Raw genomic sequence first — 24,490 nt, forward strand, 5'->3', positions numbered from 1 at the left:
AATAAATTTTCTATTCCTTGAAGAAGCTCAAAAAAAGCATCTAGTGCATGGGAAATTAATAAAAGAAAGGAGAAATATAGGGATCTTATGTTAATAAACATGATATATATGCATTGTTTTCCGATGATGTGGATGGTGTCGTCAATGTGGAGGAGATAGGCCAATTCAAGATTTTGGAAATAAGGAGGAAAATATAATTGGAGTAAAGAGAGGCCAAGTGGTAGAGGGAGAGTAGAGTTTTGTGGCTTGAGAAAGGTGATGAAAGCATGAAGTTTTTTCATAGATTTGGAAACCACCACAAAAGGATAAACTCAATTTGGAAGCTTCATGGTCAAGCTAGGTGGCTAATAATTTTTTTCCAAGTTTATCTACTTTGGGAGTGGGTTGCTTCCAAACTATCTATAAGGAGTTAGATATAATTAAAATTTTTGAATTCTTGAAGCTTACACCTTATTTCCCTTGCTTTGTTACTAAAGAAATAATAATCTAATGCCATAAGAGATATTTAAGGGAGAGTTGAAAGTTGTCTTGGCTCATTTAAAAGGTACACATGTATAGGCCTAGATGAGAGGATTGTAGAGTTCTTTATTGATTTTTATAATTTGCTGGAAGAGGATTTGCTACAAGTGGTGGAAGAAGTTAGAATTTTTGAAAAGGTGTTGGGAGCAAACAATTTAATTTTTCTTCCACCAATCCTTAAAAAAGAGAAGCCAAGTTCATTTGATGAATTCAAGCTTATCTTATTATGTATTTGTGTGTACAAAATCATAGCTAAGATCCTTGTTATAAAAAACATGATATTTTTGGAAGTCGTATGACAAGAGCAATTTGGTTTTTTAATAGGGAGGAAAATTTTTGAGGCTATAGGAGCAATCCAAGAAGGGTTTCATTCTATCAAAACAAAATAATGCCTTGCTGTGGTCATGAAGAAGGACTTTTCCAAGTGTGTGATAGGTTGAGTTGGTTGTATTTACTAATGATTCAATTTTTTGGTGTTTTCATGAATCATGGGGTGTATTTTTCAGTTTCATATGTAGTTCTTAGTAATAGCTTATCATTGCTTTCTTTAAACCTTCACGGGGATTGAGCCAAGGATGAGGCTTATCCCCTTCTCTCTTTCTATTGGTAGCATATGACTTCAACATATCTATTATGGATAATAAGAGACATGGTATTGTTTCAGGGATTAGTCTTGGGGGTTGGATTCAACTAAGACATTCACTATTTGTTGATAACACATTATTGTTTTCCAATGGTCATGATAGGGAAGCAAAAGAGTTAATGTTGATGATGAATTTTTATAGTAAAGCCATTAGTGTGGAACTTAATGTACAAAATGCATTATTTATTTATGCAGGTTCAAGGACGAAGATGAGGATAAATTGGCTAGGATGCTTCCATTTAAAAAAATGATTTCCAGATATGGTTTAAATATCTAGGTTGTTTGCTAAAGCCTAATGGATATGGGAAAAGGGTTTGAGGGTGGATTTTGGAAAATGTGGTCACAGACATAGATCTCTAGGGTAACAAATGGATTTTAGGGGAGGTAGTTTGACTTTGTTTAAGCCAATACTTGAGGCTATCCCATTTTTATTGCACACAATATGGGTGACCTTTTGAAGGGGGGTTCTCGAGAAGGTTAAAAAAAATCTATTTTAATTTTTTCCTATCTAGAAAGAACTATAGTGAGAAGATCCCTTTGGTTAAATGGAGAATCATTGTTCATTTTAAGGATTTGGGTGGATGGGGCTTGAAGAAAATCCATGTATTTGGTTGTGCTTTGGTAGAAAAAAACCTATGGTAAGCAATGACGACATATGGGATAAGGTAAAAATTATAAATAAAAAATATGCTAAGCCCGGGTCCTTTGCAGGTTGGATAAGGAACCCAAGGAAGAGTATTAAACAAGTTTATCTCCAATGGAAGCTTATGGTGCAAAAATTTCCAATCATTGGTTCTAGGTTTGGAGGATAGGTACAAGCAATCAAATAAGAATGGTGCCAACTTCGTCAATCACCACTTTGTGTCAACTTCAAATTGAATGTAAATTCCACATCTTTTGATTTACTTGGAGCTCCAATGGAGGAAAAGATTATGATATTGGTGCAAATGAACTAGCAATGATAACAAAGTGGAAGAAGAAACTAACCCTGTGTTGGCCCAAAATTGAAAGACCTAATGACTTACTAGAATACCATGGAGGCACCATCAAATCCATAATTTGTTTGAGTCTCTATCTACTAATAATGCCGTGCAAGAACGGACTCCCCTTATTTACTTCATGATGAAGACACTAAGTTAGGTAGATCTTCTATAGGGGCAATATCTGACCATTTCCCTAAGGAATCTGTGGGAGCAATGTATGATAATAGCCGAAGTGTGTCATACCATACAAATGAATCGAAGCGCATGACAAGCACTTGGTTTGGTGAGTTTGGATACCCACTACTTAGTGGAAGCTTAAATGTGCCTTGAACATGATGGTGGAATTTAAGGAATTGGTTGATAATAAAGTTTGGAATTTACAACAATCTCTCCCATTTTACCTTATATTGTTGAATTAATGTAAAAGATCTACCTGAGAATTTAGGCTTTAGAACACATGATAGGACTCCACGATTATAATGGATTGCAATACCAAGTAGATTTGATAAAATACATAACTTAATTTGGGATATTTCAAAGTGGTATTAGCCTAAAGACACTGGGTGATTTTCTTGGAGTCATAGATACTAATTAGTCTTGGAGGGTTGATAGCCTTTGCCATTTTGAGTCCCTGGAAAAGAGTGAATGCTTCTAGAGGCCAAGCCAAGACTCCACACAAAAGTGAATACATTGTTCCTCTAGGGTTAATGAGAACCCCTCCCACATCTACGTCCCTATAGCCTGAGTAAGATTTTGAGCAAATTAACTTGAATGAATAAAAAATTCCAAGCAATTTATATGGACTTTCCATGACGCTTGAGACTCTAAATTACACTTAGTCAAATTTAAAATCAAAATCATCTAGAACTTTAATGACCTTAAGTTTGTAAATAAATCACAATTTATAAAACCTCCTTTTAAGAAACTTAAACTTATATGCATATAATTGAAAGTTTATATACATGGATAATAGTTTTTGCGCTGAGAGGTGCTCTATGTTGTAATGTCTTTTCTAATCTTGTTAGGTTATGTAAACATTTTGACTTGGTGAAATTACACAAAATAAATAAACAAACAAAAAGATAAAATTAATAATTATAATTATTAGCCTACGAGGCATAGAATAGACAATGATAGGGTGTAATGTTAAGTCACTCCATGATGTGAAGGTCACTAGTTCTAAACTCCATGGGCAAAAACCTAGCAATGTTTAGGACTAGTGTGGCCCAGGCTAGGTGCGATCTCCAGGTGATTTTGACGACTTAGATGCCCTCGGGTCGCGATATCTCAAGCCAAAGGTAAAATCTATAGTCATCTCATGACTCATACCACTTGACAAATATTTTTTTATTATATTATTAATTAAAACATTTTGACTTGGTAAAATTACATTAAAAAATAAAAATATAATTGATAATTATTAATAATGCCAACATGTATCAAATCTAATGAAGTGCAAACTTCTGATAGAGTGAAAATATATTTAATCTCTCTCGACACTTGATAGATTTAGAATTACGCTGATCTAGACTCATTTATGCAAAATCTCTAATCAAAATAGTCTAAAAAATACCCACTTCCTCCTCTTTTATTTTATTTATGATCTAAAAAATACCTACATCTTTTTTTTAATTATTTAATAAAAATATTATACATACCACCTAAAATAGAGTTCAAAAATAGAGTTCAAATTTTCTACCGATGAATATGAATTATTAACCAAAATCCCAAATTAAGGTTATATATTTTACTTTATATAACGAAGATGGTACAATTTTACTTTTATATAACAAAGAGGTACAAAACTTTGAAAATTAAATAAAAAATCACATATATAGAAATGAAGATTCCAAATCTTTAAATATAAATTTTTAACCAAAATATCAGATTAAAATATTTAATTATAACCAAAATATCAAAACATCAAATCCATCCATCCCATCCATGCGGACATTGGAAAAAGTACTAGTGAGATTTTGTTGTCATTTCAAACAAGTTCACATTTGGAGCTTACCAATTTGACTTGTCCGCCAGGTGGAGGGGAGGGCGCACAGGTAATGGCGTCCCTCCCCTACTAAATGAGATTTTTGTTTTGCTTTCATTGTCAATGAGCATGTAATCAAATCATAAGTCTGTTGAGGTCACATGCTTTGGTCGATGGTAAGTATACTTTGAAGAAAAAATGCCTCCATGGGGCCCAACCAGTGTTTTTTGGTCCACTGGCTTCTGTTAGTATCTTTGATATTTTAGATGTCACAGTTATTAATCATTTGAGAATTTAACATGGAAAATAATTTCAATGAAAAGCACCTAGTACTTGAAAGCAACTACCCTGGACGAAACCCTAACAACCAAACCCCAAATTATCCCTTGTTTTCGAAGAAATCCATAAGAATAATATACAGTTTCAACCCTTTAACTTACTCCCAAAGCAATCAAAAGTCAAAACAGATTCATTCACGTTTATTAGCGGTTTGGATAATCACGGAGATTAAACTCATACATATCATTTGACATCAATTGATAAACTTCGGCACCGCCCCCTCCTGAGAATTTCAAGCAGGATAGAGTGGCACACCCCATTTGCCTTTGAAACCATCGGTCAAACTGCCGGAATTCGAACACCCAACCTAAAGAAATCCGCAGCCCACTAGCATTTCACAGAACCCAAAAAAGAGCAATGTGGCAAGCTAATGTATAAGAAAGAAGTCGGAGACGCCAAAATTTTCAAGCAAATAGCGGAGGCTCACCTCGGTCAAATCCCCAACCGCTAAATATCCGCCATTGGTTTGGCAGTAGGCGGAGGAGCGGAGAGGTATATTTTACAAGGGAAATAAATGTGGAGCAGATACAGACGAAGTGTTTGACAAAATGTCTGCCGGCCAACTATTTGACAAAATGCGTGAGTAAACAGGGGTAGGGCGGACTGGGGATCAAACGAATATACGGTGGAAGGAGATAGAAATGCAGGGGATGAGCTCCGACCCGGTTCCGAGCTGCCCACATGGATAAGTTCTTATTCTGCCTGCGTTTTTGTTTTATTTTATTGTTCCATCGTCAAGAGATGATGTAACTGTACAATGTCGGCCATACCCAAGAACTTTTCTTAGGCCCCATTACGCTCCCTCGTGGCGATTTCGTCATCCCCGCATGGTAATTGGAAAAAGAGTGTTTTTGTCTGAGTCCACATCCTCAGAAAGCTCAAAATCCTTCAGTTTTGCCTCGCCACCAACCTTCTCTTTTACGGCTTCACTACCTGATCTTTCTGGTATGGATCGGTGCATTGCCTCGATGTGCCAAATCTGCTAGTTTCCCTTCTCCTTTTTTAAATAGCGTTGGCATATATCTATATCTGCTGCTGTTATTTTACTTCCTGGAAGAATTTAGCATATATCTATTTCTGTATTCGCTGCTGTTATTTTAGTTTTTTGTGGTTGATTCTATGGAGAAAGCTGGTGAAAGGCACGGTGGTATTGTTGGGCAACCTGATCTTCATGGGAAGAATTCAAACAACAATAACAGCAGCAAGAGCAATCACAATCACAACCACAATAATAATAATAACAATAATATTGGTATCAGTAGTGCTCAACCTACCAGTGGTGGTGGTTTCAATTCACACTCATCTCAATCCCAACCCTCTCAGCCGCCATCCAGATATGTTGGCTACCCTTCCACTACAAATGCTTTCACTGTAAAACAAGACCCATCTCCAGGCCCTCCCCCATCTTCAGGACCATCCCTATCATCTGCCCCTTCAGTGTCGTCGATGAGATCCAGTGCTTCTCACTCTGTTGATATGCAAATGCAAGACTCTGCATCTTCTCCTGTTCCCAAGAGTCTCCCTAGCAATACCCAACTGTCCACCATGTCTCCTCATCATTTCAGTACTGATGTCAACAGGATGCCAGATATTCCTCCTCGGAACCGAGGACATCGCAGGGCACATTCTGAGATTGCGGTGCGCTTGCCTGATGATATAAGCTTTGACCGTGAGCTTGGTGTTGTTGGTTCAGATTGCCCTACCCTTTCCGATGAAGCTGATGATGATCTCTTCTCAATGTACATTGATATGGATAAATTTACCGGATTCTCAGCATCTTCAACTCAAGCAATGGCAGCCACAACACAGTCTGGTTCAGAAGGAGGCTTAACACCGCCCTTTCAATCCACTCATCATTCTCGAAGTGTATCTATGGATGGAGTGTTTTCAGGTTTTCAAAACAACAACAGCGGTTCGGCCCCAGGTGGTGTTACTTCTGATAAGCCTCGAGTTCGCCATCAACACAGTCAGTCCATGGATGGGTTTCCTTCCATCAAGCCTGAGCTTCTTTTATCTACTGCTGAGGCATCTTTAGCAGAAACAAAGAAAGCAATGTCAGCTGCCAAACTAGCTGATCTTGCACTTATTGATCCCAAAAGGGCTAAGAGGTAAACTTCTGTCATTTTTTGATCTCAAAAGAGTGATATGTTTAGATTCCTATGGATGTCATTTTTTATTATCTAATGAAACCATATTAGACTTGTGGATGGGATAGTCATAGTCTGTTAAATTTCACATTGCAGTGACATTTTTGGGGATTTCGGTTTTGTTTACATATAAATAGTAAATACAGACATGCAGACAATGCAATTCGCCCTGTACATACAAATCTTTCTGTCTGTTCAAGATTATGTTGGTTCATAAAAGCAACAGAACTGTAAAATTCAGAGGTAAAGAGAAGTTGCTGGAGGAGAATACCATCTGTGTGGGCTTTTTCACACAAATATATTTTTGAGGACTTACTGTTTGATTGAAAGCAGCTTCTTTGAGGACGGATTGCTTTTTCCTATTGCAGCTTGCTCGATGCATTTAATCATAGCATGTCATACTTAATTGGTTGCAGTTGACTTTGCTGCAACTTTCAACCATTCTATAATTTTGTCTTGTGTTACAGATTTGTCTTAGTTTGATTCTTTGATCCTTTTTATTTGTCTCATTATGATCTTGGCATGCCATATTTATCTTACTGCAAGTGACTTGTCTTCAACTTACAGCAATTCCATGCATGTTTCTTCTCTTGCATATAAAAAACATATTGCAGGTTTTCTTTTTAAACTTTCTGTAAATTTACTGTTCAGTTATTTTTTTCCATCTTTCAAGCTGTACATTTTTGTGTGAGGTCACATTCTCTTTTTGTTTTTCCCTTGGAATACTATTTGCCCTACCCTGAAGCCTGTAAGCGAAAGTGAAATTGCTGATACCTTGCCAACCACATCAACAGTTGGCTCACAAAAAGCCCCTTTAAGCTTGTCTTTTATGTCTGTGTCATTCTATCATTTCATTAAAATTTTCAATATTTATGCAAGAATTTTAATATATATATTATAGAGCTTTTAGTTATAAATGTTATTGTTTGATTTGAGTTTGGTAAAATAGTTTCTTTTAACTTTTCGTTACTGATTTTTGAGCAATTTGTTATAACAATTTTGACATTATTTGTTGTATGGAAGAGTTCTTGACATTATTTCTTTTTTTATTGGATTGAATGTGAAGTATATAAAATATTTGTTTGGTTGTTGATCAACTTTTAAATATGTGTAGATTTTGAGTTTTTATGTATCTAGAGTTTACATTCTAACTTTGAAATTTAGCACACTTTGCAGTTGTAGTTTGTTTCTTTTAAAACATTTAATTCATGGTTACTGTACAAAGAAGGCTGAAGTATGTCCGCTATTTTTGTTGAATTAGAATTTGGGCAAATCGTCAATCAGCAGCGAGGTCCAAAGAGCGAAAGATGAGGTACATATCAGAATTAGAAAGGAAAGTGCAAACTTTACAAACTGAAGCTACTACCTTGTCTGCACAGTTGACCATGTTACAAGTATGTCCTTATCCATGATTCCATCCCTCAAGTTGAGCAATTGAAAATAAAGCATTAGAAAATGAAGCTGTCAGTTATGGTAGGAAAATTATGTTGTGTTTCTCCTGGGTAGGAGGTGATTTGTATTCTTTCCACTCGGTGAAATCACATTTTAATGATTGATATTTTTGTGGACAGAGAGATACAACTGGTTTGACAAATGAAAATAGTGAATTAAAGCTACGATTACAATCTATGGAGCAACAGGTTCACCTCCGCGATGGTAAGTATATGGCCTAGCAACTCTCAAGAAACACAAAATCAGACTTTGTTACCATTTGTTATAACTCTATTTGTTTCAATTTTTTAATGAACCAAAACCCCTGGCCATCAGTTATAGTTGGAGATACTTGTTCTCAACACCAAGACAGCTTAAACAAATGTCTTCATGAAACATGTATTAAGCATTATAATTTATTAGTGGCAGTAAAACCATGCATGTTACTAGAAAGTAATCCTTCTTCAAGCTAAGGTATTTGCAAGAAACCTTAATCTGTGATTTTATATACAATCATTTTGTGTGCCTATCCTTGTCTTGGGCCAGTGTAGATGCATCTTGCTTGATAAGTAATCCATGCAGTGGATGGTTGTGCTGCTATTCCTTATTCATTGAGTACTAAACTACTGAAACTACTGTCCATTAAAATCATCCTCCTCAAACATATTTGACCACTTAAACTGACCCTTATTCCATTAGGGTGAAGGGCTTTGACAAAGTTGAATCATGACCCCTTTATATATGTGAACAAGTTTGCTTCATTTCATATCCATCATCCGCTCCCCTGCATCTTTTTTATTATTTACAATTGTTTTTGACTTGCTTCCACTTATCATGACGTGGATAGCATGCTTAACTCCCAGGAGTGAATGCAACCAACAACATTTCAATTGGAATCCTTTGGTCAAGTGGCCAGGAGTGAAAGGTATCTATTCTGCAAAAGGTGCCTAGGACTTGCACTTGGCCTCAACCACTATTGGAAGTATTGGTGTACAACTATGAGCACAAACACGAACTATCATTGGAGAGACTTAAATCCTGGTGGGGGTGTTAGAAGTACCCTGCTTTCACTGACACAGCAAGTCACCGTTGACCTCTTTATTTTTATTTTTTATTTAAATTAAACAGTATTTATTTTGTATAAGTAAAACCAGGTGGTTATTTTAATAATTTTTACTGTTCCATTTTAGTGTAACAAGATTTAGATTTCATTCCCTTTTTCTTCACCATTGTCAGTCTATATATTTAATTATTAATGAATTCTAAAAGATAGTACATATTCCTGATTTTAATGATGAGATCACACCTCTCTGTTTAAACACTATTGAAAATAATGCAAGTGAGAATCCATAAAGTTCTACTACTACATGAAAACAAATATATAATAGCAAGAGACAGAGATGAAACATATGTAATAACTAGGTCTTTGCAATGTACATTTTCAGTATTCAGTAATGTAGTTTGAACTCAAAGTGGGTACCTGAAATGTTGGGTTGGATGAGTGCAAAATCAGATCCATTTAATATTACTTCACTTCTCATCCCTATCGTATTCCTAACCTTTTCTGTCACCATCATTTTCAGATCCATCAGAGTTATACACGCTTGAAGCCTCTTAGAAGGAAATACTTATTTTATAAAGTTTAAGGTGGATTTTCTGACACAAAATTTAGATGGTCAACTTCTTGTGGAATGGGATCATAGTCAACCTGTAGTCTAATGTTAGTTCTAACTTCTAATCCAGCCAAGAAAACTTTAATTGCATGGTGTTATATTGAAATTGAGTCCTAACACTGATTGCACAAAATTAAATGTATTTGGGACTAAATATTTAGAGTAATGAATTTCCTTTTGATTAAAGATCAAGCTAATCCAAGATCAAGCATGGGATGTACAAAACAGATCAAGCTAATCCAAGATGACAATTTTGTGTGCAATACGCTACCATACCAACACTGTTAAAGGACTGCTAATTTTGTGATTGAGTATTTTGTTCACATGATGCTTGAAGTGAATCCTGTCCTTGGAATACAAATGAAATATCTGTAGGTTATGGTGTTTAAAGAATGAACTTTCATCATTGATTTGCCACAAAAATGTGTAAAGCTGTGATTCTCATATCTAACATGGACATTTTACATTTATCAAGCTTGTATGTGTCATAGTCAATATTGGTTTACTGGTTACCTATGTAGAACTGAACAGACAGTCAAACATCTAAAACTTAACCCTGAAAGGCACCATGAGGCATGAACTTCTCTCTTTGATTTAAATCGAACAATGAGAAAAGGTTGAAAACGATAAGGAAATCACAATAAAGCATTCTTGGTTTCAGGTTTCTTTCTGGACATCATCCATTTTGTACTTATTGCTTCTTAGTGCTTGGTCTGATTTTTTGGTTGTCTATTTCTCCCCTTTGATTGCTTTTTCCACTTCTTAACGTTGCTTTGGCATTCCTGATATGTTCGTTTTACCTTTTACCACATTGTTGTCTGAGACGCTTTAGCATTCCCAATATGCTCACTTTATGTTATAGATGTGCTTTTTACAGAACCATTGGCCACTAGTGGATAAGTTAAAAAGTTAAATTAAATTAAGTTAAACTAATACACTAAGTTAGAGGATTAATGCTTTCTATAAGGTCGCTATTGTTGATATTGGTATTGTTCCTATATCCTTCTCTTGGTTCCGTGGCAGTCAGTGCAGCTTAGAGTTTAGCTGTGTTGTCTTCTCCATTATAGTCTAAGTCAACATTCACGCAATGAAAAACAGGAAAAATAAAAGAAATGATTAGGTTAGAGAAATTTTAAGTGAGAATATAGGTCCGGGGGGTCAGCTCAATTGGTTAATCCGAGAAATGTGAAATCGTTGAAGCTCGAAAGACCCAAGTTCAAATCCCCCCTGTTGTGACCTGGGCTATGGGGAGGAGGACATATCATAGCCCCCTAGAGGTTTACTGGTAGTTTCATGTCAGGTGGGCTGCTGGGTAACTTTGGGTCACCAAAAAAAAAATCTATAAGTGAATACAGGAATTGATTAAAGTTATTGAGAGGTCATATTGATTTTTTGTACAATTTGATAGTGCAATATCTACAAGGTCATTCTATGCTAATGTTTGGTGGTGTCATGTGTATTATTACCAACATATAAGACCAGCGTTTGTGATCCCACCTCTCCTTGACGGCAAAAAAATGTATGGAAACTTAGTGCAGTGCATCTTTTTGACAGTGGTCTAACCTTTGGAAATTTAGTACAGTGCATCCGGTAGGTGTCTATTCCACTGTACCATATTGATGAAACACTGCTGTCACTATAAAATACAATATTTAGCATTTCAACTGTTTTGTGGCTTATTTCCACGAAGCTTTGGTTTTAAACAGGTAATTTGTTTACTCACTCATGAGCACTCAACAATTTTTTTTTGAATCATCTGCAATCTCATATTGATGGAAGCTTAGCAATTTGTACTTATATACCTTGTCTCAACTAGGAGAGGTTTTACTTTCACGCTCATGATGCTGGTCTACATATTGATTCTTTTTTCCTTTGTGTAAGCTAGTGAAATAATTGTTTAATTAAGCAAGAGGAAGCTGTACGAATACTGGAAATCATTTCAGGAACATTTTTTCTGAGGGTTTTCTATTGCTTCAACTTTTTGTCTCAGAGCCATTCATTATCCAGGAATATTCATGGCATTGAGAATTATATTATTATTTTCCATCTTATGAGTGATATATGTTGTAACTTGGAAATTGTCACAGCTTTGAATGATGCTCTCAGAGAGGAAGTACAAAGGTTGAAGCTGGCAACAGGGCAAGGACTTACCAGTGGTGGACATATGATGAATTATTGCACTTCTTCTTTTACCCCTAGTCAACCTTTCTTCCAGACCCCACTTCAATCTTCACACACTTATTTGGCTGCACAACAACTTCAACAACTTCATTTGCAGTCACAGCAATCAGCTTTGAACTTACGGAATGCGGGAACTGGATCCTCACAAGGACATAGGGACAACCTCTCTGAGTTCAGCATGACAGCTGAAGGATTACCTGTTTCCACGAGTCAGGAAGCTGGCTGTAACTTTTGAAGCTATATGGTTGAATACTTGAGTTATTATCAGAAATGGGGTGCTGAGTTTAGCAATAAGATTCTTTTGGAAATTCTTTGAACCAGTACAAATATTTTAGTATATAGAGCAGGCCTCTAATGAGTTAGCCTGCTTTAGATATTTGTTTTGTGATGTTAAACTGTGATTTATTGGTCATCCTTCATGGAAATTCTTTATGTGTTGCTGTTTATCCATGTTCATCACATTTAGGGTTGAAGTTTTGGGTATTTAGATCATTAAGTTATCATTTAGAAAAGGGGTGCTTAGTGATACTATTTAAGATTTTTTGGGCCAGATTGTGGACATGTGATGAAAATTGTGATTTGTCATAGTCTTGCATGACAAATTATAGTTTTGTGTAGCATCTATCTTTGATGCGTTTGTTCTCTGAAGTTCCAGCCATTGCCTGATATAGTTCTAGTCTGAAAGCCTCAGTTTAAACTTGCAAGTAATTATGAAGAATTGCTTTGGTGTATTCCTTATGCGAAGAGTCCAAAAGAAGGTCCGTTCAGTTTGTTTCTGCATTTTTTTTGTCAAATTGTTAGTTGCTACCTTAAAGGGTTGATTTATACTTTTCTTTTTATGTTAGGCAGCCAATTTTTCTTTGTCATTTTCAGACATAATTTTTAAAAACCTAAACTATGACATCATAATTACTGTCCATGTCTTCTTGATTGCATGATAGACGCTACAGGACTGTAGCTCCCGAATAAATTTTCTCTATTGCTGCAATTGTCCCCATTAACCATTGGCTTATTTAAAAGAAATAACATTGTAAAAGGAAGACACAAGAAAAACCGAACTACCCTATATGTTCCAGTGTCTAGATGACATGGTTGGTGGTTTGGGGTTGATGGAACATATAGCAAGATAACTACTTGGTTTGTTCTGCAGTTTTTTTCCTCTACAACTAAATGCTGGACGATTCATGTGTTAATTTAAAATGGGCTATATTGAATGTGAGCAACAAACTGTTTATGTGCTGCTTAGGTAAATAGCCAATGTAAAATAAAGTTAACTGATAACTGATTTATCACCAAAAAAAATTACGGGATGTCCCAATTATATATTATAAATAACATTGTAAAAAATAGGCATATGAAAAACTCTTTAGATGACGTGGTAGAGTAGAAGTCTTTGGTGGTTTAGATTTGAAGTGGAACATGCAGTAAGCTAACACTTTTAAGAGTTGCCATTCAAATACTTGTTTTGTTCTACAGTTTATTTCTTTTACATGGAACGTGGGCAACAAGCTGTTTATGTGCTGCTTAGGTGAATAGCCAATGCAAAATATAGGTTTGCTAATAACCTATTTAATCACCAAAAAATACTTTATAGGCTGTGTTGTTTGGTATTGATATATTTTCATTACAAATGCTTTAGAATTGTTTGGGAATCAAATTTTGAAGAATTTACTGAGCAAACTAAGACTTGTTGTAACAAGTTTGCTCAGAGATGTAAACTTGATTGATGGGGATAATTTAAGTTGGTTTGTAAACATTTTCCTGAGAAATTTTCACGGCATATTAAAGGATATTATTTTGTAGGGTGACTTGTCATTTACTCTTACATCGTGAATAACATGGTATCTTTTTTTTAACGAGAACGGGTATGGGATTATATTGATCTTTGGCCAAAATGCCTTTCACCGGTTACATTTGATCGGGCATAGCCCTTAACCTTTCCTTCCACTAGCTGATCAGAGGTCCCAAATCCTGGGTACCTGCGAAATTTATTCCAGACTATTGATTCTATCTCTGTTATTTTCCCTATCTTAAATAGACAAACAAACTGATTCAGCAAAATACAGAAAACATGACAATTGTTATGGAATGGATTCCCAACTCTCAATTTCGTCTGCCAAGAGACAACGAGCGGAAAGAGGAACTGCCCTGTTGGCTTCTATATCAGCATCTTTATTATTTTCTCTCAAAACATGAAGGAAAGTTGTAGTCCGGAAAGATTTCATCAATGTTCTGATTCTTGAAATGATTCTTGCCACGCTGATGTCTACAAGAGAGGAATCCTCTACTAAGACTTTGATGATGGCTTGAGAGTCTCCTATAATGCTGACTTCTGAGAGACCCATAGCCTTTGCTTGCTTAAGGCCTTGCAGAAGCGCCAAGGCTTCAACTTGCATGCTGGTTGACTGCCCTAATCCCCAAGCGAACTTTGCCACTGTTATGCCCTCTTTGTTTTTTATAATTCCTCCTGCCCTAGCCAATCCAGGATTGCCTTTCGTTGCTCTGTCGAAGAACAAAGAAAATCTGAATTGCCTGAGAAGCAAATCCGACAGTTCGTTCTCCTTCCCCCTGAATCGCCATTCTTTTGTGGCCTTGTGGTGCCTAATTTCGCCTGAGAAATGGAGGCCCATCGAGGTGCCCCAATCTAAGTCATGCTGACTCAGATTCAGCTCTGGCAGATAATCCCCAAGGCTCTCTTTCCAAAGGCATTTTGTTTTAATGATAATAATCTGTGAGTTGAGACTTTCATCCCTGAAGACTCTTCTGTTGCGCTCAAGCCAGATCTGCCAGCAAGCGAATTTCGGCAGGGAGAGCCATGTTGCTCTGAATCTTTCGTTTTTTGGGAGAGTTTCAGGATAGTAGTTCCGCCAATTTGCAAAGAGATCAGGTATAGTCATGGGTAGAGTGAATTCAGGTTTCTAGAAACTCAGAAGTCCTTGCCAGATTTCTCTTGAATATTTATAGTCCAACATGATACGCTGAGCGTTCTCCTCATTGTCACAGCATAATTGGCAGCAGGAGGGGCCTTGAACGCCTTTCTTCTGTAATCTGTCAGCTGTTAATATCGCTCTGTGGCATAACAGCCAACAAAAGGAGTCGACTTTGGGCATGGATTTAATGTTCCAGATCCCGTTCCATACAGCTGGGTTAGGGGGAACATGAGGTCGATCTTGTAGACTCTTGTAGCCTTGCGCCACTGTGTACAGCCTTGGGGCGGCTCCCCATCCTTGGGCGTCCTTCTTACCCACGCGCAGAGTTGCCATCCCGTTTAGCAATTGAAGGAGCTGATCGCGAGCTTAAGACAGCTTAGGAGGGACGGATGGGAGTCTCCAATGCAGCCATGATCTGCCTTCCCACTGCGAGATGTCCCAAAATGTGTTGCAACCTGCGTTGTCCAATCACAAGCGCAGCGATTGTAGAGAACTGTGAGACGATAAGGGTGGATGCATCATAATTCTATCTTCCCACATTTTAAATAACATGGTATCTTATTGCATAAAAATATGTGATCTTTTTGTTGTATTTCAACAAGATCTGTGATAGGTCCCATTATATGGTGTGTAAACTTATTTTGTGAGCTTGTGGTGGGATTTTGTTTGCAGTGAAGGACTGCTCCATATAGCAAGTTAATTATGATGCGATGAGCATTATAAAGGTGGTAATTGCCATTGGGATGGGGTGTCACAAACTAATGGTTTGCATGAAGCATTTGTGATTCTTTCACCAATCAATTGTTATCTAGATGTTGCCTATTGATTTGTGCATTTCCTTCTTTATGGATGAGGGCATTCCCATTTCATTAGGCAACTTTCTCTTTTCATCAATGACATCTCATGAACTCTTGGAATTGGGAGTCCTACTAGCACCATGCAAAATTACAAGACAACATTAGGCACCTTCAAGTGTGAATTAATACTCCAACAACTGATGTAGCAATAGTCATGGACATTCATGATACTCTAGCAACTGAGGCAACAATGACCGTGGACATTTTAATTCAACAGTGACAAATCCTCCAAAGGTTATGTAATAACCTTAAGAGTTCTTGTCGCTTCATTTATATAATAACCTTGGTGGTATGGTTGTGGGAACCAGTTCTAAAATGTTACTGAGAGATTTATGATCATCTATCAACTATAGGGTCTAATCCCCTTTTCAACTTTATCTACAAGGATTTAAAAACAATGTTTCTTATTTTCCAATTATATATATAGCAACCATGGTGACAGAGTAATTCACCCACCACTCCTACCATTGCCCAAAAATATCTCGGTATTTACTATTATACAATGTGTTAGGAGTTGTGACTTCAATTCAGTGTTAGATTATCTTACACATCAAGAGTTTTAGAGTTTCTCCATTAGATTTTCTTTGGTATTTGGGATAGCTTGTTGGTTTTTTCCCTGTAGTGACTTTCTCCAAGTTATTACTAATAAAATTCTTTGTATGTTCATCTACTTTGTCACAATAATATGGTTCTTGTTTTTCACCGAGTTTTTTTTGTAAGTTTGATGCCGCTTTATTTGTCACAAGAAATTGCCCAAAGGATCCACAACTTTATACAAGGTAATAAATCTACACTTGCCACTCTTGTTTTGCCATATTTTTATTTAGAAAGGTTCATAATATTTTTATTTTTGTTTTGTTAGTTAATTTGTGCGTATACCGTCTTTGTGTTAGGTACTCCTTATTGGTTTTGCTCCAAAATAATTGGCTTAGTAACATTACTGACAATTTTGGAATTTCACTAAACTATTCAATAATAATTGATCTATTCATTTTTTTCCAAGTTGGAGAATCCTCTCAAACTCCTTTGGCTCTACTTGTGCAAGGGCGAACTTACTTTATGAAAATATTGTTCAAAATATTTTATCTTTGCTATTTTTCTATTATATGCTTCCTAGGGTTTTTCTAGTCATAGACAATTCTAAAAGAAATTAAGCCCTTTTAATTTGCAATGGCCTTAGACATGTTCAGTGTACCAAACTGACAGTTCGATTTTAACAAAGTTTTCATTTTTATTTTATTTTTTAAATTAAAATACACAGTTTTCTATGTGGGATTTTACACAACCCCTTTTTATGAGTCTTGATGTATTAATATTTCATAATTTATTTAAATTAATCGATATTTGTGCCTAATATTATTTACTTTTGTGGACGTTTAGTGGAAGATGGTGCGCACTCGTGAAGGCCTAGGTTAATCTAGGGTTTCTGCCAGATCTCTGCAGAATACCGTCACGGTCTCAGCTACGCGCACTGTACACCCTACACCGTAGCAGTCTACACCCGTCGCTTTCAGATATTGACCTGTGGACAGGATGGACGACAATATGGAGTTCGAGGCAGTTGATTATTCGGAGGAGCCGTTCCCGGACAGAATCATCTTTGATAACCCTAGCTTCTCTACAGCTCCCCCGATTGTTCCGTCTTCGCCGTTTGCTGGCCCGGAATCATCTCATCGACCTCCCGTTGTCCCCCTTCCGCGGCACAGCTCTGCCCCTCCCCTCATCGGGTCGGCCCCTATCGAATCCCCAAATTTTGAAGTCCCTCCACTCTCCCCGGGCACTCTCCATATTCTTTCTACTCACACCCCCCCTTGCCCTCCTTTGATCCGCTTTCCTCTGCCTTTTTTGCGGCTCCTTCTATCAACCCTCCGGTCTCTGCTGCGGCGCATACCTTTTCTGCAGGAACCCGTCCATCTGGGTGTTTCGAGACACCTGCTGTCAAGGTTAAACCTGCTAAACCCTACCCACAGGAAGGCGTACCTAATCCCCTGGTGGATCACCCGTCTGCACCTCGCACCAGCAAAAAGAAGTCGAAGTGCATCAAGGCTACCTCAAAGGATATCACTATCAGGTTTGGAGAGACTTCGGCAATAGGTGAGTTTGCAATCATGGCAAACACTGTGCTGGTAGGACATGTTCGGGGTAGGGCATATTCGGCAAAAAGACTGACACAATGGGTGAAGGAGATCTGGGGGGGTTTGCTCATTGACCTACCTGAAGTGCATGTCTTGCCAAGAGGTTGGTTCTCTTTACATTTCTCAAAGGAGAGTTACACGAACCTGGTACTGGCCAGGTACTGGCACATTGAGATGGCTCCGGTTCTCCTCAAAAGGTGGAGCCCCCTGTTTGACCCCGAACATGAGCAAATCGGAGCTGGACCGATTTGGGTGCGTTTGCCGGGACTTCCACTACAGTTCTGGGGTGAAGAAGTTTTCATCAGGATTGGTAATGCACTGGGCACCTATCTTGACCATGACCGCACATTTGTGGAATCAAGGAGCAGGACCCTCGCGCGTATTTTGGTTCACTTGGATACTCGTGAAGGGCTGGAGGAAAAGATCACTTTACAGTGGGGGAGATACATCAGAGTCCAGATACTGGACTACGAGGGGGTACCGTTCCGATGCAGACGATGCCACAAGGTCAGACATCTCTTCAAAGACTGTCCACTCAACAGAAAAGCTGAGGACTCCCCGAAGATCACACCGGCACCTTCCAGGGCTGCTTCACCGATTTCCTCGCGCCCCAATACTACTGGACAGTCTCCGGCGGCATCCTCACCAGCGGTCGATCCTGGACTCAGGCACGCCTCGCCGCCGATGACCAGGGCTCGCTCAGCAGCTGAAGCTGGTACAGCCTCTGGTACTCCTCTGCACCCTCCTCTCTCTATAATTGATCATATTATTAATGATGCAGGTGCCACATTACAGACATCTATGGCTCATTGTTCTATGTCATCTCCTCCCCTCATTGCCACCACTGGTCCCTCACTGCTCTCCCCCTCCTCTTCTTTGTCTCCCCGGCCATCCTCCGAGGCCTCCCCTCCTCATCCATACTTCCTTCGATCCAGATCTCATTCAAAAGATTTGTCAGCCCACCAGTCTGGTCTTGGTATCTCTGTGCCGGGTGCCGGCCCCCTGCCTACCAGAGGTAGGAAATCTGACCTTTCTAAGGCTATTAAGAAAGCAGGGGCGGAGGTAGTCTCTGGTCGACAGTCCACCATTGATGGGGTCCTTAGAGCAGGACATGCCCCGCGAGGTGTTCCCCCATGAAGTGTTTATCTTATAATTGCAGAGGGCTGGCTAGTTCCTCCAAGAAACTAGCCATGAAACGTCTCATTGAGACTGAACCCATCGATATCATTATGCTACAAGAGACTCTTTGCTCGGCCGATCAAATCTCCCACTCCATGCAATCATTGACCCCGGGATGGTCCTATGTTGCCCTCGATGCAGCTGGTCGATCCGGCGGTCTGGCCATTGGAGTTAACCCTCGTACCATAAAGGTTGATGCAACTTGGGGGGGGCCCGGTTATCTGGGCCTGGACATTTTCACTGCAGATCTGGGCATGAATCTCCGGATTGTGAATGTATACGCCCCTTGTTATCAAAGAGAACAATTTTGGCAGAGACTCCTACATCTCACTCTCATGGATGAGGACCAGACTGTAATCGGCGGAGATCTAAATTTTTCTTTAGGCTTCAGGGAGTCATGGGGATCGGCGGCACAAATCGACACTATCACAGATTATATGACAAATCTGTTAGAGCAGACAAATTTTGTGGATGTCCCCATGCATAAACTTCTTCCTACCTGGAGGAACAGGAGGGTGGGCGATGCAGCATTGGCCCGCAGACTTGACAGATTCATCATGAAGGATGCGCTCCTTCATCGGTTGCATCATTACAAGCAATGGGTGGGTACGGGAGGCATTTCGGATCACGCGCCTATATATCTGGAAATTCAGGGGCCTTTTAAGAAGCCAAAAGCCCCTTTCAAATTCAATCACACCTGGCTGAAGGACCCGTCATACATCAAGATGATCTCTGAATATTGGAATACTCATCCCATTAATGGAGCAGAATCACTTGCAAAAGGGTTCTGCAGAAATCTCTCTGAGATCAAGCACCTCTCCATTAATTGGGCAAAGGATAAGCACGCTCGGGAATCCACACAACTCACCCATATTGAATCAGAGCTGAGCTCACTACTAGATGATCGGGGACTGGGCTTTATCTCCGCAGAGGACAAGGGACGACTGATAGAATTGGAAAACCAGAAGGCTAGCATCCTTAAGGAGCGTGAAGAATCCCTGCGATTGAGGAGTAGAGCTATTTGGTTACAAGCAGGGGATGATAACTCAAAGTTTTTCCACAGCTATGCCAAAGGTCGAAAGGTGTCCAATACCATCTGGAAACTCCCAACTCCGGAGGGAGACATGGCTGACTCCTTCAATAAGCTTGCTCACCTTGGCATCACTCACTTCAGAGATCTCTACAAATGTCCCCGTGTAGCTAATCTACCTGATATTATCAATGTTGCGAGTCACTTTCCGAGATTTGTTGATGAGGATGATGTGGAAGAGCTAAATGCTCCGGTAACTTCTGGGGAGTTAGAAGGTATATTAAAATGGTTCAAAAAAGATAAGAGTCCAGGCCCGGATGGTTGGACCATTGAATTCTATTTGGCTTTTTATGAAACCCTGGGGCAGGATCTACTGAATGTTGTGGAAGAGAGCAGAACTTCTGGATCCATCTACCACGCCATCAATTCGACTTTCATTGCTCTCATTCCTAAATCTGACTCCCCATCTTCTTTCGATGATTACAGGCCTATCTCATTGTGCAATTGCCTTTACAAGATCATTTCCAAGACCATTGCCAACCGTCTCAGACCGATTCTTTCCAGACACATTGCCCCTCAACAATTTGCCTTCCTCGAATCCAGACAGATACATGAAGCCATTGGTTCGGCTCAAGAAGCCATACATTCTATCTGGTCTAAGCATCTAAAGAGCATCATTCTCAAGATTGACCTTTCCAAAGCATTTGATCGTGTCAGCTGGCTATATATCAAAATGCTTCTTATCCATCTGGGATTCCCCCACTCCTACATCACTTGGATAATGGCCTGTATTACTTCCCCTTCCTTCAGTATTCTCATTAATGGCTCGGCCTCACCCTTTTTTCACTCTGAAAGGGGACTGAGACAAGGCTGCCCACTGTCTCCCCTGCTCTTTCTGATTGTCATGGAAGGTCTTAGTCGGCTCATAGCCTCTGCAAAAAGGAATGGTGATATCAGTGGTCTCCGGATCTCAGATGTCTGCTCTCTCACTCATCTTCTATTTGTGGACGATGTACTCATTCTGCTGGATGGCAGCATACGAGATTCCAGATCCTTTTCAAAGATCCTTCTTCTCTTTTCCTCTGCTACAGGTATGCTTGCTAATCATTCTAAATCTACTATCACTTGCACTCGCACATCGGTACAGGAATCACATTTTGCTCAGCAGGCTTTTCCCTACAGCATACACCCCTTGGATAGGGGCCTCAAATATTTGGGGTACTGGCTAAAACCTACTTGTCAAAGAATTGCTGATTGGGTTTGGCTGGTTTCAAAGTTGGAGAAGAGACTCACTGTATGGAGCTTTAGATACTTATCTAGGGCAGGCAGACTGGTGCTCATCAAATCTGTCTTGGAGGCCACTCCGGTATTCTGGATGGCCCTTGCATGGATCCCGCGGAACATTCTAGGACGATTAAAACAACTCTGTAACCGATACCTCTGGAATGGCAATCAGGACAAAAGATTGTTCGCCTGGATCAGCTGGCAAAAGATAACCCTACCTAAGAAATGGGGCGGATGGGGACTAAAGGACCTTCCCCTCTTCGCTCAAGCACTTTCTGCAAAAATGGGCTGGTCACTGATGACAAGTCAGAACCTTTGGGCACAAGTATCCTTCCATAAATACATTTGGCCTCAGAGTTTATTGGATTGGATCAGACTACCAACTTGGCAAACGACGGGATGTTCGTCGATATGGAAGGCTCTGATACATTCCCTCCCCCTCATTCGTGACAATTTGGTCTGGAGAATTAATGATGGATCGTTGGGTAGGATTGGTCAAGATCCGTGGATAGGAAGTGGGGGCAGACACATACTCAGCAGAGAACTCATCAGGCTCCTTCATGATCGAGGGATCAGGGTATTTGCTCACATCGTTGATCAACAGCGCACAGATATTTATTCACAGGCATGGAAGTCGGCCCTACAACTCGATCTACCTCCACAATGGCATCAGGAGTGGCTCGATTATACTACAGCTTTATCTGAATCACATATCCGAATCAAACAGGGGCCTGACGAATTAGTTTGGTGTATGGCAGATAATGGTATATACTCACCAAAGCCGGGCTACTGTTCCCTCATACTGCATAAAAAACCTGAGTTGACATTGAACTGGTGGCGAGATATTTGGAAGCTTAATGCTCCTCCACGTACCAGACTTTTCTTCTGGTGTGTCCTTAAAGATATTGTTCCCACGGGAGAGCACCTAACCCATAGAGCGATATACGGGCCATCTTGGTGTATCCTGTGCAAAGAGGCATCGGAATCAACTGTACACCTCTTCCTTCATTGCACAGCAACCCGCGCTCTTTGGCAAAACATTTCGACATCTATAGGTTTCGCTGGGACTTGGACCGGGGATGATTTACAAAGTACATGGGAAGATTGGTACCGCAGACATTCGGGATCAAAACTTCTGAACCTCCCCTTAGTGGTCATTTGGCATTTATGGAAGGTCCGCAACAGGTATATCTTTGAGAACATGGCTGTGTGTTGGCCTCGCACGGAAGCCAACATTATTTCCTCATACCTTGAACTGCCCGACCCTACTCCCCCTAGGGTGAGGCGTATTCAACCACCCCCCATTATAGACAAAACAGTCCCTTGGGCCTTTTTCGATGGGGCAGCGAATCAAAATGGCTGTGGGGGGGGCTTCGTTCTACATATAAATGAACACCACAGATTCAAAGTAAAGCTGGGGCTCGGTGTGGGCTCGAACAATTTTGCGGAACTCATGACCCTTCGCCACTTATTACATTTCTCTCTGGGACATCAGTGTTTAAATCTTAATATATTTGGGGACTCAAAGATTGTTGTAAACTGGTTCAATCAATCTACAATATGTCACATTCACACACTCAGCAACATATTGTATGAAACTCAAACTTTCAAGGCAACATTTAACCATATTTCTTGTATCCACATATACAGGGAATATAACTGCAGCGCTGATCAATTATCCAAGGAGGCCGCGCTACTACCCAGAGGAGAATGGTTAATATTGGAGCAGCGAGGGACTGAGGAATACCGCTATTACCACAGGCCATACATAGATCAGCGATATCAGAGGGACAACAGTCCCTGATCTTAGCAATGATATAAATGATCAAAAACTGATAAATTTTTTTGTCAAACTTTTGATATATATATAAAGACATTTTGAAAATGGACCCTGCGTGGTCATGTACAGGCGATTAGTAGCAAAGACTGCTAAATAGACTATACAACAACATTTTTGTTATACAAGACAGATCACCCTGCGTGGTGGATCTTGATGGACAACATCGATCAGCATATGCAAACTGCATTTACAATATGTAATTTTCTCCATCATAATGAAAATTACGGATTTTTCCAGTGGAAAAATTAATCTCCATAATTTTTTTTGATATTTAGTTTCTTTTTGTTTTTTCGGATAATCACTATATTGGAATTTTTTTATAAATATTTCTCCAAATCTTATTTTTATTCCTATGGTACGTATGTCTGTCAATACTCAGAGTTTACTATAGAAATATAGTTATATCTGTAACTAATGCAAATTTTTTCCAGATTTCCATTTGTAATTTTATATGGATTCATGAAAGTTTACTTGGATAAATGCTACACTGCCTTCTATTGCATTCTATTTGAATTCTATTACCACTGTACTCACTGAGAAATTTATACAAGAAGAATCCTTATTTATTTATGGATTTTCATTTTATATAAATATTTCCTAAATATTGTAAGAGATATAATTGCAAATATAACTTTTGGAAACTTTTTTTTCATACAACTTCTATTGAATGTTCATGAACACTTAGAGCCTTCTCATTATCTATCTCTATTTTATTCTTGTTTTCATACCTATCACGTTTAGGTGATAATACTACTTGTGCTCTTTAATGTCGCAATCCAATATATTTATTTGGAAATAGAAAACAATTCCCTTTTTCCATAGCTCTATTTAGAAAAAATATTCATAAGCAAGCATAGGAATAATATATTCATGGTTCCTTAACAAATTATCAATTTTCTATTTTTTTCCTTTTTTGCTTATTAAAGAAAATTATAAAACAGGTAAGAACAAAAACAAATTCTCATTTTTGTTAAAGAGAAGTAATAGAGTTTTTTTTTCCAAGGAAAAAAACGGTAACCTTTTATTAACGAATTAATGAAAAGTTACACTAGCAGATGCATTGAAGCATTCCGTAAGCTGCCACATGGGCACGAGTGCTTTCGCACCCTACGCAACGTTAGGAGACTAACGTGCACAAAGAATAAGAAGAGAGAAGAGAGGAGAGAGAAAGAAAAAGGGCAAAAAGAACTGAATTCCGGCAATGAGTAAAACTCACGCTTCAAGTTTTTCTCCCCTTTTTCTTTTCGACCTTGCGCCACTCTCCTTGAGTGGGCTCGATCGACGCAATGACTAGCTGTGTTTCTGTATTCTGTGTGCCGATTTCTTTGTCCGAGT

General features: G+C 38.9%; 1 protein-coding gene across 1 annotated transcript; it reads left to right on the plus strand.

The window, feature by feature from the left end:
- The first annotated feature begins 4,465 nt into the window (after positions 1 to 4,465).
- Positions 4,466 to 12,436, plus strand: LOC149260941 (putative transcription factor PosF21). The gene is made up of 4 exons (XM_089421414.1): positions 4,466 to 6,576; positions 7,877 to 8,009; positions 8,187 to 8,271; positions 11,807 to 12,436. The coding sequence occupies exons 1-4, from the start codon at positions 5,588 to 5,590 to the stop codon at positions 12,133 to 12,135; spliced, it is 1,536 nt and encodes a 511-aa protein (XP_089277540.1). The 5' UTR covers positions 4,466 to 5,587; the 3' UTR covers positions 12,136 to 12,436.
- Positions 12,437 to 24,490: the final 12,054 nt, after the last annotated feature.

Source organism: Pinus tabuliformis, chromosome 6 (genome assembly GCF_031772625.1).
Source record: "Pinus tabuliformis cultivar Carrire ecotype Pingquan chromosome 6, CPIR1, whole genome shotgun sequence".
NCBI lineage: Eukaryota > Viridiplantae > Streptophyta > Pinopsida > Pinales > Pinaceae > Pinus > Pinus tabuliformis.

Coding starts and splice junctions, on each gene's coding strand:
- LOC149260941 (XM_089421414.1), top strand. CDS start 5,588: ATGGAGAAAGCTGGTGAAAGGCACGGTGGTATTGTTGGGCAACCTGAT. Junction 6,577..7,876: donor GATCCCAAAAGGGCTAAGAG/GTAAACTTCTGT, acceptor TTGTTGAATTAG/AATTTGGGCAAATCGTCAAT. Junction 8,010..8,186: donor CACAGTTGACCATGTTACAA/GTATGTCCTTAT, acceptor TTTTGTGGACAG/AGAGATACAACTGGTTTGAC.